The 20,260-nt window shown below is 38.2% G+C and overlaps 1 protein-coding gene across 8 annotated transcripts in view; it reads left to right on the plus strand.

The window, feature by feature from the left end:
• The window catches only part of myo16 (myosin XVI), a 133,625-nt gene that overhangs the window by 24,022 nt on the left and 89,343 nt on the right, over positions 1-20,260 (plus strand). For all 8 annotated transcript variants that reach the window (XR_002920804.2, XR_002920803.2, XM_024287205.2 and 5 more), the window contains exon 2: positions 7,580-7,849. Coding sequence is in view for 6 of the 8 variants with exons in the window: in XM_024287202.2 (XP_024142970.1) it covers positions 7,580-7,849 (270 nt within the window). In the remaining 2 variants the exon portion in view is untranslated. The remainder of the gene's footprint in view (positions 1-7,579; positions 7,850-20,260) is intronic.

Here is a 20,260-nt window from a genome sequence, read left to right on the forward strand (position 1 = left end):
CAGCAAAGCAGCAGAGAGGGATGGACATTTCTGAGAGAAGGGGACAGATGGAGGGAAAACTGAGGGTGATTGAGAGCAGGAGGGAGAGGCAGAAGTGGAAAATGGAGATGAGGTGAGGATGGAGTGAGTGTCATGAGGAAAATGTGTTGCCACAGGAGAAGAGAGGAGGATGCTGCTACGTCAAGAGGAATTAAAGATCTGAGCGATGACAAACGAATGACTAAGAATTGAAGTTCCGTTTCTTAAACATCTTCCATGCACATTTACTTTGGAAATAATGGGCACCTGCCTGCAGGGCTGTCTGTGCGATTAGCAGAAGGCTGCATGGGAAAACATTTACATTAGATCAAGTCACATGGCAGGAAGAAGAAGAAACCTTCTGCTCTTTGTCTCCATTTCTCTATTTTTCTGTCACACCTGTTTGTTTGTATGAAGCATCAAACTGGCTATGACTATTCACTGCAGCAATGATGCCCTGCAGGGATTTCTGCTCAAAGCTCTCAAGCAAAATGTCAGTAAAAAGGAAACTATTCTACTAAATTTAGTTGTTTTTTAGTTGTATACTTTTTAAAATTAAACTAAAAAAGAAAAAAAAATCAAATAGTTTCCATGTCCAGATTCCTGCAGTCACACCAGTGTGTGATGGAAGTGACTTCCCGCGCCTCCTCTGTGCTCCATTACTTTATATCATAATGCTTCAGTATAAGAAATTCTGAATTTATTTGTTCTTGTGCAACATTTTTTTTACAGAAAACATAACAGCAGGGCTGCAATAATATACAATTATTTCATCTATTTTTTTTAAATAATGTGAAGTATTTTTTTTTCTCACTTTTTAAAAATTTTACATCATCCTTTTGATTCAAAGATAAACACTATCAATCCAGGTTCTAAAATCTGACAACAAACATTTATTTTTATCATAAATAAATAATTATGAAGCAATAAAGACTTTAAACAAATGAACTATAAGAATACACACGACTAGAATGAGGTTTCTTGACTTTTAGTTAAAAAAAAAAGCTTCAAACATGTCGTTACATAGCTGTCATGGCTTTAGTTGGCCAGCAGATGGCAGTGTTTTGGGCTGTGTTTACATCGAAACGTGATCTGCATTTCAGATTTGATGCTCAACACCAAAAATTAGTTTATAAATTTGAGCTTCCAGACACACGTGGGAGGAGCTACTACCAAATGATTTTAGCCGCATCACTTCATTGACTGTATATCTTATGTAAAGTCAATGCACGAAAGATGATGCCGAGAGATCAGATTTGAAGAACAGAACCATCAGTAAACACGTCTCCATGTGATCATCCAGAGATTCTTCCAGTATGATGAGCTTAACAATCTACTGCAGGACATGCATCTGAATGATGGACGCTTTCAGCGGTACTTCTGTCTCTATATTGCCCAGTTTGATGACTTGTTGTTGCGCATTAGTCAGAGGAAGGAAATATGGATATTTATAAAATGAGAAAACATTTTTATATGACAAAGTTCAGGAGGAGAACGATCAGCTTCTCCGCCACGTCATGTGTCAAAAGGCGAGTCCCTGATTGGTTAGTTTGACACATCCTCTTTGCCAAAGTTCAGATTTTTTAACTCTCTATGCCACGACACCCAAATCACACCGCGACGCCCAAAATGCCCAGATACTAAGGCGCCAAACGCTCATGACTTAAAGTAGAAACTGGATTCTTCTGTCGTGCGAATTGCAGCTTTAAACTGAATTCTGGACGTTTTTAAACAGTTTTATTTTTTCATGAATTAATTTGAAAGTCTCCTGAAGCTGCTTCTACCATGTCATTAACTTTACCATCTGTGAGATGCTCCACATTTAAAAGCTGTTGGTTTGGCTGTTTTTTGTTTTTCACATTTGTTTTCGCATATTTCTTCTCTTATTTGTAGCATGTAAACAGTTCCAGTTTGGCTTTTCTTTAGTAATCTTTTAATGTATGATTTTATTTTATTTTTTTTTTTATTGCAAAATTCCATATTTTATTAATGATGATCTCTGCATCTCTGTAAATTATTAGCTTTATTTTTGTCATTTTCTTGCTTCCAACCTCGTGGTTTTGTGGTGGTACAATGTAGAACTGAAATGAAAAAGTCTTTTTGAGTATATATCTTTACAGGAAATGTCATCTAATTAATTTTATTACTGAGGGTCAGCGTTGTAAGTGTGAATGATTATATAACTTCAGTTAGCACATATACAGCATGATTGAAGACTTAACAAGCATCAAGGAAAACAGTTAAAAAGCACAAATTTCAGCTTTTTTAATGTTTTTCATCTGTTCTGTCACATTAACACAACAGTGAACCATCGAGGTGTTGTGCATTTTTGCAGTTGTACACTGTGTGGGTCTGCTGCTGGAATAATGTAATCTTGAGCTTTCACTCCTCGAGTCTGGACAATATTTATATTTCTGCTTTTTTATTCATAACTCGAGCCGGTGACAGAGACGGATTGACTTTAGAGTCCGTGAGACAGGTGTTTCACTGAATGTCTCGATGTAGATCAAACGAGGGAAAAAAACTCCTTCTTTTCTGTTCAGGCGTCTTTGTCAGATAAAGATCTCACTTAAGCAGACTTCAGACCCTGCAGATGGACGTTGACTCAAAGTAGCAGCTCGCTGCTGTCAAGTCTTTTGGGGGATCGTTGAAAAGATCTTTTGATGTGGAACTTTTCACTCCAGCATGTGTTGATCGCTGTTTAAAGTAGAGATGTGGAATGAAATTTCACACTGGTGCCGGCGGAGACAAAAGTCTCCCGAAGGGATCCAACAACACAGGACAGCTTTGCTTTGTGCCACAAGGTGAAAAAAAAAAAAAAAACTAATCAGAAAATAGGTTAAGCTTCATCTTTACGATTTTGGGGCTGGAATTTGGCAAAAGTCTCTCCTTTATTCTCATGTCGATCTGCTTTATTTTATACTTGGATGTTTTTGACAGAACCAATTCACACTTTGGGTTTAGAAAAACTTTGCAGCTTCACCAGTGATGAACTCTCGAAGGGAAATGTGATGGAATATCTCTTGGAATATCGAATCAGAACAATAAAGTTAGTGACCTTTTCAGCAAAATAAATACAAAACAAAAATACTAAAATTAGAAGAAAATACAACCCTGATCTCATAACTCTACACCATAGTTCAAAATGATAAAGAAATTGACTTACGTGCTTTAAATAAAACTCCTTAAACTCTGATAATTTTAAAATCAATTTTCAAAGCATTCCCCAGTGTTTATTTTTTTATGTCGTTTTTAGCCAAAATCAAAAAACCTGTGTCGTTTTCTAGGACATAGTTTCTATAGACCACCAGGAATTCACTTCTAAATAGAGAGCTGGATCTCTGGCACAAAGCAACCCCACCCCCTCTTTCCGTCACCCATAACTCACTGTTTATGCGCTCTCCTGTTAGCTTAAAGGGTAACCAAACGGTAAAGCAACTTTTTTGGCTGTTGACCTCTATTAATGGGGCTTTAAAGGTGCTGTCTGTTGGTCGTTCCCAAATTTGACAAATTAAAATAAATGTGTTTAATTCTTGAAAATATAGTCGAAAACCGTCTGCGTGCTGCCCCCTACAGGTTGAAATGAGGTATTAGTTACATTTTGTGATTAGTCAACAAGTTCCACATCATCACGTTCTGCCGCTCCAGTATAAAAGCCCCGCCCATCTTTGATTCTGTAACGGTCGGTCGTCATTATGTTAGCTTTAGCATGGCTTGTAGGTGTTTTACCTTCAATTGTCAAAACTACTGGCTTGCACAACTTTCCAGTGGACTTGGAAATTAGGGAACAGTGGCAAGTGTATTTGGCATTAATTCCATCCTGGTGGTGGATTTGGAATGAAAATTTTACTCTGGACTGTTAGCTTAATATGTTAGCCTTTATAAGCTATGATGCTAGCAGCTTTTTTTGGCTGTCAGGCATGACAAAAGCAGCCAGCAGCTCGAAACAATAAGATTCTGGACCGTGAGCGCCGGCCTCAGGAGAATGGACAAATCCTAAAGTCCGCCTCCACTAGCCCCGCCCCTTTTTTGGGGGCATTTTTCAAATCTGGACCGAGAATGGAGTCAGCCTCCAACTGCCCTGTTTGGTGACCCATAAGTCCATCATAACTCCAAGCCAACATTAGTGCTGCAATGAAAATGGCGAGCAATCTCAGAGGTATCTAGTCATACAGTTTTGAGCCAGGCACCAGCTCAGACGAGGAAAAAGACGTAATCGTCTCCATGTGGATGCATCAGAATGGAGGGAAGCAAGAGGACCTGGCTGCAGACATCAACGAGAACCAGAAGTCTTTGATTGGACCCGGAGGATTCCATATTGCTTAAAAAGAAACTTGTTTCAACAATTATTGTTTTTAAGACAATTTTCTTTCAAAAATTCTAAACCCTTTTGGGTTAGTGTTTAAAGTATAATTTCCACTTCCAGACGATGTCCGGCACCATCTTTTTCTGCAGTCATTTTTACAAATGTGAATGTTTGGTTTTCTATTCGCACTTTTTGAATTTGTGGTTTCCAGATGTGTGTGGTTTTATTGTTAGGGTGGCAGAAAAAACCTCCCATGCTCAAGAGCGAACAAGCCAAAGCAGGCCTCCTCACATTTAAGATCGGATCTGTGCCGTCTGTTCTAGACTGACTGAACTGAGAGATTGTGGGAACATTTTTCAATAACCTGTTGAAGCCTCTCTAGGGGGAGGAGCCTGTTATCTCAGGAAGTCCACAACATATCCTTGTTTTTGACATTGGATCTTTGATGGATTTCCAGTCGTCAGTTTGGAGATGCTGCTACCGAACGTGGAAGTTGCTCCTTCAAAAAAAGCTTTATTTACAATTGTTCATTTCAGAATGACACTAAATTATAGCGAACACTGAGGGGCTTCCAGAAGAGTCAATAACAGGAGCTAATTTTTCATGGGGCCAGCCCACATGCACAGCTTTGCTCTCCATCCTACACATGCATGTAATCACATAAATGTGGTACCAGAGACACACTTTCAGTTGTGTAAGAAATATTGCTAGGCTGCATGTTGCAAACATAAATAAATAAATAAATCCAGAAAAATAATACATTTAAGAGGCCACAGTGCACTAAAAAATCTAGAATTAGCCATTTGTGTGCCATGACATAAATGCACACACATATATATCAAACGTAACACAAAAAATACATCCAAACAATGACTATACTAATAGATAAAACACAATATGACAATATTTAATCAGAAAATTAAAACAGGATCATGTTTTAATGTTTACAGAAACACTGCAAGAAACTGATGCTGCAAAAATATTCACTTTAAGTTTATTTATTACATTTCTAATAAATTTGAATCACATTACAATATAAAAAAAAAACAACTAAAAGCTTTAATTTTTTTTTTACCTATTTCTTTTAAATTTGCTACTCTGTGTGAGCTCAGGCTACTGGTATAAACGACTTCTCTGCCGTGTTAGACTTCCTAATGTCTCACAAGAGAATTTTCTTGGAATGAAGTGAGATTAAATGATGCCGCGTGTAATAACGTTTAGTTCATCATTGCTGTCTTGAGATTAAATCATGTCCGAACTGTAAATGTTGTCTGCATTTTCTCTCTCTTTTTTAAGTGATAGAAAATGTGACTTCAACACGTTTGGAAACTCTAATATTTCAGGAATTACCAGAAAATGTGATGGATAAGTGAGAAAAATGCATATATTGTGACAATGCTCCATGCTTCAGCAGTGTAGAAGAGAACTTATCACCTAATAAACTGACTGAAAGTGTTGAATTGAAATGCAGAATCGTCAAAAAATGTTCAGGAAAAAATTTAATACAATAGAATATGCATGAAAATATGGTAAAAGGCTGTTAGAATATGGCCACAAACCCAAAAACTAGAAGTGTGCATCTTTAATTGACTGATAGGTGGGTCTGCACGGTCCCAAAAATGTCTGATGATTGGCCGTTTGCCCCTGTGCTGACGTCCCACTGCCACCATCTGATATTAATGATGAAGGCTGTTGACACGGGCCGAGAGATGATCAGACGTCAATCTGGCGATTCCAGTCGATGTGGGTCCAAATGGGGAGACAGCATTGATGCTGCCCAAAACTCGTCGTGGCGTTGATAGCACCACAGTGACCTGCATAGTGACGAATTGCTGCTGATGCTGAGAAGAATACAAAGAAGACAGAACATTAGGCTTTCTTGTTGTCTTAAAATGTGTCTATTTGTTATTATATTGTGTTATCAAAATCCGAGTTACAAACTTTTGTATACACCCGGGTTCAGCTCCGAAAGCCACGCCCCCTCAGAGGAGATTTTAGAAACAGAAGCTTCAGATCAGCATGAAAAATGTTTTTTTAAGACATTTAGGTTGTGAGATTTTGATTAAAAAAAAAAAAACCATCATAATTGAGAATTAAAGCACTACTGGGACTTTTTTTAACATAAAAAAATAATTGTCATAGGGGGATTCTAAAGATTGAAGTTGAATTTGTGACCGTAGCAGTAAAAGAGATGAGATGTAGAGGTCTAATAGCAAAACCAGAACAGAAACATCATTTTTAGATTTTGATCATCTTTTGTCAAAAATACTGGGGTCCATCAATTTAAATCCTTATTCCACTCATCTTTTTCATTTGGTTGTCTCTCAACAAAAAACAAAAAAAAAGGCCTAATTAGCCAAAACAGCTAGCATGTAGCTGAAATATAGCTAAACTCTAAAATAGCCTAAAAACAAAACAAAAACAAAGAAAAGCTTAAATTAGCCAAAATAGCTAGCATGTGAATATTAGCTAAACTCCAAATTATCCTAAAAAACAAGCGAACAGAAAAAAAAACCTTAATTAGCAAAAACATCTAGTATGTCGCTAAAATATTAGCTAAACTCCACAACAGCCTAAAAAAATCTTAGTAAACTAAAATAGTCCAACAAAGCTAGCAGAATGCCAATTTTTAAAACCGTAACTTTTTCACATAATTATGAATAACAAAAAGGCAGGAATATTATTCCAGAATAAATCAACTTCAACCTTAAATAAGTTTCAATATTCAAAAATACTGGGGTCCATCAATTCGAATCCTCATTCCACTCATCTTTTTTATTTTGTTGTCTCTCTTGACTTCTACTGGTTGCAGTTCTAGTTCACCTGCTGCTCAGGGACGATCCATCTGTGGTCTAAGTAGGCAATAATCGTCCCAGCATCGGCCCCGCGACAAGATATGTTTTATGGAGCTCAACTGAGCGCCGGTTAGATCATGCACAGTCTGGAGAATTGCTCCACTCTGTCAGGATTAGAGAAAACAAGCCGTAAAATGCAGTGATGCCCACCTCAGGGCAAAGCAGCCTGTAAATATGCTAAATGGCTGCCCAAACACAACAAACTGCTGACGATGATATGAGAGCGCACAAAACAATAACAGCTGCACGGATCCTGCCTGGAGGTAACTGTCAGTGTCGGTGTGTTTCATCATGCACTGCAGTCTTTTCCCTCAATGACCTTCATTCCTCGTCTGCTGCTTTTCTTTAGAGGCCAGCAGTAAAACTCGGCATCATCTCTACTTGTTTCCTCTCTGTCCAGGTTGTTTCCAGCTATGTAACGTCTTCCGCCAGAACATGGAGATAGACCAGTGTCTGCTGGAGTCTCTCCCCACAGGCCAGCGCCAGCGGCTGGTCAGACGGATGCGCTGCGACCAAATCAGAGCGTACTACGAGAGAGAGAAGAGCCTCCAGAGGCAGCAGGCTGGAACCAAAGGTCGAGCTCCGGCCGCTCTCTGCAAGAGGAACAGAGTCCGCTTCAGCGCTGCTGACGTTTTACAGGACGCCATCGTCCATCATGATGGCAAAGAAGGTGTGTGTGGCGCAAGTGTGTGTGTTTGTGGTCCATGACGACACTGACTTTAGCAGTGGGTCTGTTTAGGTCAGGGGTGTCAAACTCAATCGCACGAGGGGCCAAAATCCTAAACACACTTTAGGTCACGGGATAAAAGTTTATTGATAACTCTAAAATTACATTTTCAAAAGCACAACTTTTTGCAATAGTTATGAGCTTAAACTTAGGTTTGCCAAAACAGCTAGCATGTAGCTGAAAAAAACTAAACTCTAAAATAGCCTTAAAAAAAAAAAGCCCAAAATAGCTAGTATGTAAAAATTAGCCTAACTCCAACACATCCTAAAAAACGAAAACAAGAAATAAAAGCCAAAATTAGGCTAATATTTACATGCTAGCTATTTTGGTTAACTCCAAAAAGCGTTAAAAAAAAAATTAGCCAAAACAGCTAGCATATAATGTAGCTAAAATATAGCTAAACTCTAAAATATCCTAAAAAAAATAATAAAAAAAATATCTTAAATTAGCCAAAATAGCTAGCGTGTGAATATTAGCTAAAGTCCAAACTATCCTAAAACACAAAGCCCAAATTAGCTAAAACTAGCATTTAGCTAACATATTAGCTTAACTTCAAAAAGCCTAAAAAAAAATATGGTATTTCACCCTTCATAAAAATATATTTTGTCAAAAAAGTTAGAAATAAGCACAAGATAACATCAGGCCATTAATAACAATAAAATAAAATTATCTGGAGGGCCGGATCCGGCCCCCGGGCCTGACACTTGGTTTAGACCAAGAGTTTGCCACCTTCAACACTTATCTTCACTGGTATCTGTGGCAGACGCAAAATCCTGTCCACCTTTGTCATGGGATGGATAACACTCCAATGTAAAGCAGGGGTCACCTGTACCCCAAACAATAGCACAAGGGTTTAAAAAAACAGCAACCAGCAAAAATGTCGTGAAAGGTGTTTACAGGACTCAAATTTAGAAACAGAATGGAGGGGCGGGGGGAGAAATATTGCCAAAACTCAACACTTAACAACCCTGCCACAAAACCTGACCAGAGGGAGGACTTTTATGCACTGCAGTTAATGATCAATCAGAAAGCAGCTGTGGTGATTAAAACCTAAACCTGGTGTTCTCATGAGGTCCATGAAGTCCTCCCACAGGCGGATGCTCACAGAAAAGTCATTACTGTAGTTTTTTTAAAACTCGTTTAGGGCTTTAAAGTTGTCTAACAAACACCGTGACACATTTTTAGCACATTTTAATATTAAATGTGAAGCAAAACTAACAGGCAAGTTTTATTTCTGCATTTCGAAAGAATATAAAAGAAAAAGAAAAAAAAAAGATTAAAAGCTACCTGGACTTTTTTGTAATATTTTTATTCTTAAAATTACAAAGCAGCAACATTTTTTTATATGTTTTCTTTTCTGACTAGAACAGACTTTTTTTTTTCAACAAAAGCAGAAATTGTTTTTATGAATGTCTGCCTTAGTGAGATCCATTACCGCCATGCATTAAAAGTGACACAGTTAATGTCACAAGAACGTGTAAAGCTCATTACCTCCACTTCACAGACAATCGCAGTAATCTCTCTTATACTGACAGGCAGGAGCTTTCTCATCGACACTCTGACAGCTCATTGGCAGCATTAAGGCTCGTACATGTGTTTTGAACTGGAGACAATTTCAGGAAGTGTTTGAGGGAAAGATGGTGGAGACCCAAATAAAGTCAAAGTTAGAGTTAGAGAGCAGTATTAATATTTATTTGTTATCATTCAATTCTAAGATAAGAAAACAGGCTAAATGCTGCCAGTTACCACGACTATCACAATGCAGCATTTCATTTATAATCTTTTGATTGAATTAAAAAAGCTAAAGTTCACTCTAGCTGAAGTAAAGCTAGCTTTATCTCTGTAGTGTGTTATCAGACACTTGCAGCATCATGTTCTAAAGAGCAGTCATGTTGAGATTCAAATATTTGTTCACCATAGATTTCTTGTCATTTGAGTTAAAAGTTTTGTTTGAAAATAAAAAAAACAAACTTGATAGGCTCACAAAACATCTTACAAATGCACCAAACTCCAACTATAAAAAAGTCTGTCGTTTTTAAGACATATTTTCTGCAAAGCAGCAGGATTTCAGTTGAGTTGTGGGCAGGACTATTAATGCAGAAGTTAGATAAAAAGCTAATTTCCCATCATCCCTTTGTTCACACCCTTAGCACCTCACATGCCCAAGCTAACATTAGAGTAGCAAAAAAAAAAAAAAAATATGGTGAGCAATATCAGAGCAATGCAGCCGTACAGTTTGAACCAATATGGCTGTTCAGACTTTTATTTGTCTTCAAGCGGATGTTTTAGAATTGTAGTGGAGCAGAGAGACTTTGGCCCGCCCCTAGCAGCTGCTTCATCACAAATCAGAAGTTTTTCAAACTTTTTCATCTGTTCGAGATCTATGATTTGAATAAAGAAATACTCCAAATTTAGTTTTAATTTTAAAGTATTTTATATATGTCCTCCATTATGAAGAAAATGCTACAAGAAAGTGTTACAAACACCATTTTCATCGGAGTGGGTCTTTAAGCTGGAGGTGTTGAAATAGCTTTATCCTAATCCAGTACTACTCACCTCATTTTGAATTTACTTATAAGTTTATTTAAACCTTTAGCTCCCGTGTTGACCTTTTTTTAATTATTGTAATTCTTCAACTGTTTACATAATTAATAGTGGCTTTGCACTAGTATGTAACACTTTATAGTAGTGAAATGAGTTTATTCTGTCATGGAGTACTGTCATACAACACTTCATGTTAGTAACGATTTGAAAACTCCCCTTTTTTTTTCTGCGTCAGCTGATTCACATCGACCATGTAAATGTTCTAAGAGTTACTGTAGTCCAAAGAGAGATGTTATTCCGGTGTCACCGGTGACATCTCTGGTGTTAAAGCACCCTAAAAGTGAAGTCATCCAAAGAAGCTACATAAAAAAAGAAATAAAAAAAACATCATCCCAGCTGCAATTTTGTTAAAACTCCTATTTCATTTCTAAAAACACCAAATCCTGTTCAGGGTCATGGGGTTGCTGGAGCCTATCCCAGCTACTATTGGGGAAAGGGGTAACACTCTGGAGAGTGCACTAGTCCATCCCAGGGCTGATTGAAAACTACTTATTTTTTTTCAAAAAATGAGTAGTCAAGTGTTAAAGTTCACCTCATGCTCAGACAAACTTGCCTTCAGAATCATTATTCTGTTCAAAGGTAAAATGTTTCACCAAGAAACTCGTGGAACTTCAGGAGGAACTCACACACCAACACAAAACCTCTGTGTTTGTACTCCATCTTTTCATCTGTGACAACAGTGAATGAAAGTCCTTTACTCAGCTGAACTGACATCTCTGTTCCAGCCTCAGCAGCAGTTTCCTGCAGGTCAGTGTGTTAATCTCTGCTCCCTCACCCCTTTGAGATTCAGCTGGCGTCTGTATTAGCAGCTGGGGTTCCTTTGGAAGGACCAGACTGAAAACAGCTTTCTTTGGCTTTGCATGAATCACTTCCCCCTGCGCTGCTCTGCCCAAGCCCATTGTAACTTTAAGTTGGTGTAGTGATAATGAACCTAAACAAAGACGGAGAAATCTTCTTGTCTAATTGTCACGTCCTCTATGGGTAAACTGGCTCGGGTTTAGGGGGGAAATACAAAAGGAGACAAAAACTGGACACCGGTGAGAATTAAAGCAACAGAGTTTATTAAATAAGGGAAGAAAAGAATCTATGTCCTGAAAAGAAAAAGGTGAAAACAATGTGTGTGCTGGTTATAACAAAAAGACAAAATAAAGGGTATTGGAGCCTTGACCAAACTTAAATAAGTCAGGGAGACAGCTGACCCAGACATGTCGACCGTCAGAGTCAGCAGCTCCCGGTTAATGCCTGCCTAACCAAAACTACCTAAAGAAAACAAGTAAACAAGGCCTGTAAATTAAGACTACCAACCCCAAACTAAAATAACAAAACCCAGCAGTCTGTGGGTTTACAAGTCCTGCAAAAAAACACAAACATGTTCACAAGAAGTAAACACGAACTGAGGGGCGGAAAGTTAAACTTCATGTGATGGCTCAAACAAATACATGATCTTCGACTGAACATAGAGATGAAATACTGTGAATATTCATTCCTGAAATGCATTTTTTCCAACGCTGACATGGATTTTATTTGGAGTCAAAGGCAATAACTAGATCAAGCTTGAACAAATAGAAAACTCGTGGAGGGATGTGCACGCATTTATTTATGGAAGGCTCTGTGACTCACTCACATTGTGTTATTACATCTGCTTTGCATGTTCTTTGAAACATTTGAAAGTATAAAAATGTATGTTTTCTGTACCAATAGATGCATTGATTCTTTTGAGCTGTGCCTCTATTGTTGTCATAAACTTCATTTCACTGATCTTTTCAAGAGTCAAGTGTGAAATGAGGCTGTTGGGCTGTGAAGAAACAGGTACCCTCCATGTCTTTTGGCTGATTGACAGACATTTTGCTGTAATTTCACATAAACTGCCACTAATTATCAGAATTACGTTCTCCAGACGGCGATGATTAATGAGAGATTGAATGAATAAGAACTACAGAGGCACAGAATTGTGGAAATTGTGATTATGAAGGAGAAAAAGGGATTATGAAAATTGACTTGAGGAAAGAGATAAATGAAAAGATTGCATGGAGTTGCTCTAACTGAGGTCTGTTTTCGTGAGCTGGCTTACTTTTACACATACTGCAAAAGTGATAGTGTACATGTACATGAACCCAAATGAACAGTAAATAAAACAAATAAATAAATAAATTATGAAAAATAATCTTGAAGTCTCAGGTTGAAGACATCAGGTTCTGGTACCGGTACTGGTCCATGGATCAATTGGCTCAGAGCCGTGAAAGAAACAATAAATTATACCTTTTTTCTTTTTTTTTGAGTCTCAACAATCTTTTTTTTTTTAATAACCTGATTCTCTCAGCTACATTTTCGAGCACTTGAGCTGTATAAGTTTAGTCAAGGAGTGTCTGAACCATCTTTTATGCTGAAAATCTTTTGGTTATGAAGACAACAGGATTCTTTTGGTTAAATTTCAGTGACTTGAGCTCTAAAAGTAATCCGGCAGCATGCATAACACATATTTGTAAGTGGAAATAGTTGCAAATGGTTAAGGGATAAGTGCAGGGACAGAAGAACAGATGGATATGACTTTAATAAATCAATAGGTTACCAGAAGTCCTTCATAAAATATGGATTTATGGCAACAGGTGATTCCCAAACACCGAGCCGGTTTGCATGCAGATGATGTTACCAGAGTTGGATGTTCCACTGGTGTTATTATATGATGTTATTATTAATATTAGTAAAATTGTGTTTCGTTCAAGTATACTGTCACTTTGTCATGGTGTATTTTTTTTTGCCTGTATCTGAACATTGTACGCAGTGTTGAGATATGACCTTTTTTGCCACCTATGCCCTAGCCCCCCCTCTTGTGGCCTTCTACTCCCTCACTAATAAGGGACACTATTCAGTTGGCTGCATGCTTGAACTGTCTGTGTACCTCTCTGTCTGTCTTGTTCTGGGTTGTACTGAAAAACAAGAATTTCCCCCTTTGGGATTCATAAAGTAATCTTGAATCTTGAATATCCACCCCTGCCGAGCCAAGAGGCCCTGGACGCAGAAAACAACATGGCCCCAAGATGGCGCCAGAGTCTCATTAGCTGGAAGTCTTTGACTAAAGTTCAAACGGAGTTTACGATCTTCGCCTAGAAAAACCCCAGAAGCGGGTTACGGTTACAGTTAGGGTAAGGGTGGCAACGAATGAATTCAACTTCTGCGGTTGCTCCGCGGCCTGGACTTCAAGACATCAAGATTATAAACAGTCACTTTGGCACGCGTCAAAGGAGAGGCGGCACATGCGATTTTTATGCACCTGCTGCGTCCGGGGTGAATGCACCATAAGACTTTTGGCTGCACCTTTCAGGTTCTTGAAATCTGCCAACATGCCTTTCTTGTGAAATCCTTTCTATACTTCTGATTGCCTTAGTCACAGAAGTTTGAAAGTGAAAACCTAATTCCAGTTAGCAATAGAGTGAAGTGGAGAAAAGTGAGTAACAAGATCTCAATGACCAGGAGTGTTCAGCCCTGGTATATTGTCTCTTTAAAGAATCCATCAAGACTGTAGCCAAGAGGAAAATGATCTCAACAGCCGCTTGGTGGATGGCTGAGAATAACACTCTTGATCCCAGGAGAATCGATCCTAATGTCTCTGTTATACTTCTGACTTCTTTCTTCATTTTTCTCAGTTCAAACTTCAAATATTTCTCTATTGGCTAAAAATCATCCACTTTCTATCCTCGTCAGTGGGGAGAGTAAACCCAGCCAGAAATACAAGCAAGGTACTGTCGATGCAATTGTGCTCAGATCCCTGCAGTAATTACCCGTTGCTTTCCGTCTCTGCTATGTGCCCGTCTGTTCAGTGAGCATTTTATGAAAGTGTAATCACCGGACATATGGTACAGTGCAGGTACCTTCTCTGCATTTGTCAGAGCATGCACACAGACAAAGAATTGGTTGAGTATCTACTTATTGATTAATGTATTTAAATGCATTGTGCACAGCTCAGGTTCTCCAGCTCCAATTAGCACCCCACTGCTAAGGGAGTGAAGCAAGAGGAGGTAATCATTTCAGGCTTGTCTGGTACTTCTACAGCTTTCACAAGCAACAACTGAGGCATGGCATACATAAATCACCAGCGCTATGAAATATAAATATTGAGTGCAGAGTTTATCCAGACAATAAAATACCTTTGAACTAATTCAAACTCTGTGGAAATATTCTATCATGGACCAGGTTATGGAGGCAGCAGTCTAAGCAAAGATGCCCAGACTTCCCCGGCCACTTCCTCCAGGTCCTCTGGGGGACCCCAAGCCATTCCCAGGCCAGCCGAGAGATATAGTCTCTACAGCGTGTCCTTAGTCTTCCCTGGAGCCTCCGCCCAGTGGGAGGAGACCCATTCTTGGAGCCCCTTGTGGCTACATAGTTGGGCAGTAGTGTGAGGGGTCTTGCCTAAGAACCCACACTGGATTAGCTCATTGAACCTCCTTGGAAACAAACCAATGCACCAGTCTTACACGCAGCCAACTGAGCCATCCAGACGCGTATTTTTAAATCCCTTCAGTGTACTTTTCAAATTCTAACCATAATTCTTTAATGTACCTTAGTTTGGTTTGAGGGTAAAAAGAGGCAGACACACTTTTTATTTTCTTTCCACTCTCCATATTAATTATGCTTTCAAAATATCCTTCTCTCATACATGATGGGCTGAAGAGAGTTACATCTCAATATAAAAACCCATCTGCCACCGCAATGGCAGTAAAATGACGAGCAAGCCTCCAGACATTTAACTGTCAATTATGTGTCAAGAAACTTTTTAGAAATATTCTCTCCAGGTGACAAAGTTAACCAAAGAGAAGAGCAATGAGTAGAGTGGAGGAAAATCATACTTTCTATTCACCAAACTTCTATTAAAAGTACATCTGACGATTGTCATGTCATAGAACTGGGCCGACACACTCAGAGACAGCTGGGAAAAGATGTCCGTACTGCTGTGTGATGTTCATGAAGAAATGCTTAAAATATGAGTTTGGAGATGTTGTGGTTTAAAGCTAAACTCGTATTTTAAGAGTCTTAAGATGAATTCTACCTCGTTCTAGCTATTTCCATAAGAAAAATGTCCCATCTTCACAATAAAGCTACATACACACCAGCCACAGCAACAAGCATTCAAACAGCCATTTTGAATGAAAAGTCTATATAGTGTTCACGCATCACTATGTGAGTTTTTAAGTCAGTTCTCAGACTTATGTACAAACCGGGCATTCACTGAACACACGCTGAAAGTTCAACAAGGTGAACTTTGTTGCAGCTAAATTTTGACCAATCAGGGACTCGGATTTGGCAGTGACGTAAGAGAGGCGTTGTAAACGTGAATATAGAGGACACATTAACAACTGTAGTTTGTGCCCATCCAAAATTATATGACACTATGTCTTTCATATAAATTGATTTGGTGAAATATCGCAATGTTTCATTTGGGGATACTTACATTGATTCAAAATGCTAATGAAAAGAGATATAATGTATTTATGTGTGTTCTTTAGTGTGTTTTGTTTTCCATCTAAACCCTCGAATGCAAGTTGGCAGCGCAAGAAACAGAGCCTTTTTTTAGCGACTCTACCAAACAACAAGATCTCGCAAGAACCAGCCGGTGTTAAAGGTTCAGTCAGGCTCGCGTTTTTGCTGTCAAGATGGTACTTAGTTTTTACTTGGGATGGATACCGAAATGAAACTCTGTGCCACATTTCTGCCAGTATCAGTATGCAGTAGTAGTGCTTAATGTTGTGATCATTAGATAAAATTCATTTTGTCATTTTATTACAATTAAAGACATCAATATTCAGGTAGAAAATTGTTCAAATTCATAATCTTAAAAAAAGTGAAAAAATTGATATATCGCGATATTTATCGTATGGTGACACACATATCAGGATATGTATCATATATCGTGAGACACAAATAGAACCTTGGAATTACCCTAAAAACCTGAACACCAGGTTCACTTGCAGCACACAAATTCAAATCAAGTAGACAGAAATTATTTACTAAAAGGCAAGAAGAAAAAATAATTAACAAACAAAAAATCTGTTTCATTTTGAAGAAACTCCACATGAGAATCTTTCAGGAGATCCGACGTCTCAAGGGTCTACCTCATTGACAAATACAAATGGTAAGATGGTAGGTGAAACCTGTAGAAGCAGAAAAACCACTCATCTGTGACCACACCCAGTTTTCCTGCACCATAACTGTAGAGAACTTTCAGATGTGTTTTCATTCTACCCCTCAAGAGTAAATGAAGGAGGCGGGATGGAGGGTAAACCTATTCAATCTAATAATGTGTTTTAAAACGTGATTTCTCCAAGGTGAGTTGGACAATGAGTTGATCATTGTCCAACTACCCCATCTGATGTAATTGCTTGTATTATTATATTTACTACAAATGTGATTACTTGCCATTAATTACATTATCATCTTGTTGAGTTGCCAAACCCTGATTTATGATCTGACATCCACAAACTACTTTTATTTTGGGACCAGGAAGTTTGATCCATCTCTCCGAGCTCCTTGCCAAAACAATCTCTCTTTTGAAGCTGAGTTTTGTTTCAACATCTTTTATTTATTGAACCTGAAAAAAAGTCAAATACCGTCTCATTTCAGAAACATGGGGCAGTCTGCCTCTGTGTGATAAGCAGCCCAAGATACACAGGCTTTTATATGAGTGAGGGATTTGAACGGAAACTCATATCAAGGCGGCGAGCTCGGCTTTACCTGGGGAGAGCGTGTCTGGCTGCTTAATGGAAGAAAAAGAAAATTGCAATAATGCTGTAAGATGTACTGTCTAAGACTTGAAATGTGTGGATTTGATTTATAACAGCGTTTGCTTCGTTAAGAATTAAAATGGGGTACAACTGTAATTACTGCATTCTTTATTGCTAAAACATGAAAACATGTAACTGGTACAGTTTCGTGAGACATTCATTTGCCATGTTTTCCACACTATAGGGAACACCAGATTATAAATTAATGAGTCGTCTATTTTTTAACTTATGTTATTTTAAGGTGGTATCAAACTATAAGGTACATCAAGTATGAGAAAAGAGACAGAGATAAGTCCATCATTTAGACTTTTTTTAACTCACAGTAAATCTAGAACTTGTTTGCAACATGCTACATGTTAGCCACATTACAAATGTTAGCTACATTAGCGCATTCACAAAAACTGCGAATTCCAACCTTAAAAAAAACACTGATATTGTTAAAACATTACTGTGACTACGCTAACCTCCAATTTTGTTTGTAACATGTAAAAAGAAACACGGTCCAACACCGCTACATGTTAGCCACATTAGCAAATTCACAATGACACCCAACTTTGTTTGCAACACATACAAAAACAGACTGATGCCACTAAAACAAACATTAGTGTGGCTACGATAACTCCCTACATTGCCAGTTACATTTAAAAAAAAAAAAAAAGACGCAATCCGACAAAGCTAAACGTTAGCTACGTTTTAAGTGTTAGCATGATTGCAATAGCTGTAAATTTCAACTTTTGTTTGCAAACCGTAAAAAATAGACTAATATGACTAAAACAAACGTTACTGTAACTACGGTAACTCCCAACTTTGTCAGTAACATGTAAAAAAAAAAAAAACGCAATCTGACAAAGCTACACGTTAGCTACATTAGAAATTATAGCATAATTGCAACACCTGTAAATTGTAATTTTGCTTGCAACACATACATAGACCAACTGGTATTGCTAAAACAAATGCTACTGTGACTATGTAACTGCTAACCTTAGTAACATGTAAAAAAACACAGTCCGACAAAAGCTACGTAAGAAGTGTTAGCATAATTGCAATACCTCTATATTCTAATTTTGGTTGCAACAAGTAAAAAAAAAGACTGATATAGTTTAAGCAAATGTTACTGTGACTACGCTAACTACCAAAGTTATTAGCAACACGTAAAAAAAAGCTCACAAAGCTACACGTTAGCTATGTTGTAAGCATTAGCATAATTGCAATACATGTTGATTCCAACTTTGTTTGCAACACGTAAAAAAACAAACTTGTATCGCTAAAAAAATGCTACTGTGACTACGCTAACTACCACTCTTGTTAGTAACATGTAAATAAAAAAACATGTTAGAAGTGTTGGGATACTTGCAATGTCTGTAAATTCTAACTTTCTTTGCAACATGTAAAAACACAGACATTAAAACAAACGTTACTGTGACAATGCTAACTACTAAACTTGTTAGTAAAACGTAAAAAAAAGACACAGTACAACATCGCTACACATTAGCCATGTTAGCGTGTTAACAATAACGCCTAATGTTTGCAACCCAACAACTGGGATAAATCCATTTAGAAGGCGCTCCAGATTGTAGGTCACATGCCATTTCTTTGGAAAAAAACGTCATACTTTTAACCTTTCTATGATCCTCTATCAGTTTCCAAACTACCGCTTGAAAGCTAGCAACATGCGTGGACCCTCACATTGCAGTGGATCGTAGCAAAAAGCAAGAAAAGCAGCTCATATTTTATGAGGATGCTTACTTTATTGATTATAAGTTATGAATAATTGATTGTAATCATGCATATACATGATCCCAGATGTTGCACACTCGTCCTCTTAAGCACAAATGCAGCTCAAACACGGCATACAAATGGTCAAAAATACAACTATGGAAGCTATTTGGAAGGACATCGATGGGTAGAAGCTTTAGGATTTGTGAGAGGATAGGGTTAAAATATGGATGTGTAGTGCTTCAGTACAGAAAAGAGGTAAGTCATGTCTTCCTGTGAATATATAACTATTAATGTAATAAAACGTGTTTTGCGTCGTCTCCCACTCTAGTTGCAATTCGATCTGCTGCACCAGTTTCCATCTCGTTACCATGGAAACTCCACATATGTCTACAGGAGCTGTTTTGCAATTTCCCTCAAAATGACACCAGTCTTTGCGCACCGTGTCCACCGCCACAAACCTCTGAAAGAGAAGCAGCACGCCGTTGTTTTTCTGCCTTAGCATGGAATCATTTGCTTTTCCCATCATCCAAGTCTAACTCTAACTGGACCCAGTCGTAACCATCTAACAAACTCGTCCTTCATGGAGTCCAGCAAATCTGACTTCTACTGCGGAATGACCCCACATTGGAAAGAAAAAGACTTGAAACCTCAGTAAAGTTTAATCAAATGCCAGTTGGCATTTAAAGAATAAGCTTAAAATGACTTTTGTTGCTGTGGGAGACCACCTCATTTTAAATCCTAATAGTTCATGGAAAAGTTCAATCCACTCCATTCAGATTCTACTCATTTCCTAATGACTTTAGGTCAAGAAGAAGTTATAGAAAACCCTTGAGAAACGCATGTCCTGGAGTCTTAAATCTCTTTACCTCAGTTACTTATTTTAACTACCGAGTAGTTTGGAACTAAGAGGGCGATTAAAATATTTATCCAGGATCGTGACCCACTCCGCTGTTTTAATGCTGCATGATTAACCTAATTACCTCTCTCAGGAGCTGCAGGCTGTGCTCAGCTTTATTGTTGCCCATTTGTCACTCATGTTCTCTTTCCAATGGAGCAACCACTTTCCAGGGATGTTACTTTGAGAGGATGTCACTTAAAAGACAAAAAAAAAAGTACAATTTTGTAAACTGCTCAAATTATGAAGTCAAAAGACATAAATCCCTTTAGGCCAGGGGTCTCAAGCTCAAATCAGCCGGGGGCCGCTGGAGGCGGAATCTAGTTGAGGCCGGGCCGCATCAGGATTTTCATAAGAAAA

The sequence above is a fragment of the Oryzias melastigma genome, linkage group LG21 (assembly GCF_002922805.2).
Source record: "Oryzias melastigma strain HK-1 linkage group LG21, ASM292280v2, whole genome shotgun sequence".
Classification (NCBI taxonomy): Eukaryota; Metazoa; Chordata; class Actinopteri; order Beloniformes; family Adrianichthyidae; genus Oryzias; species Oryzias melastigma.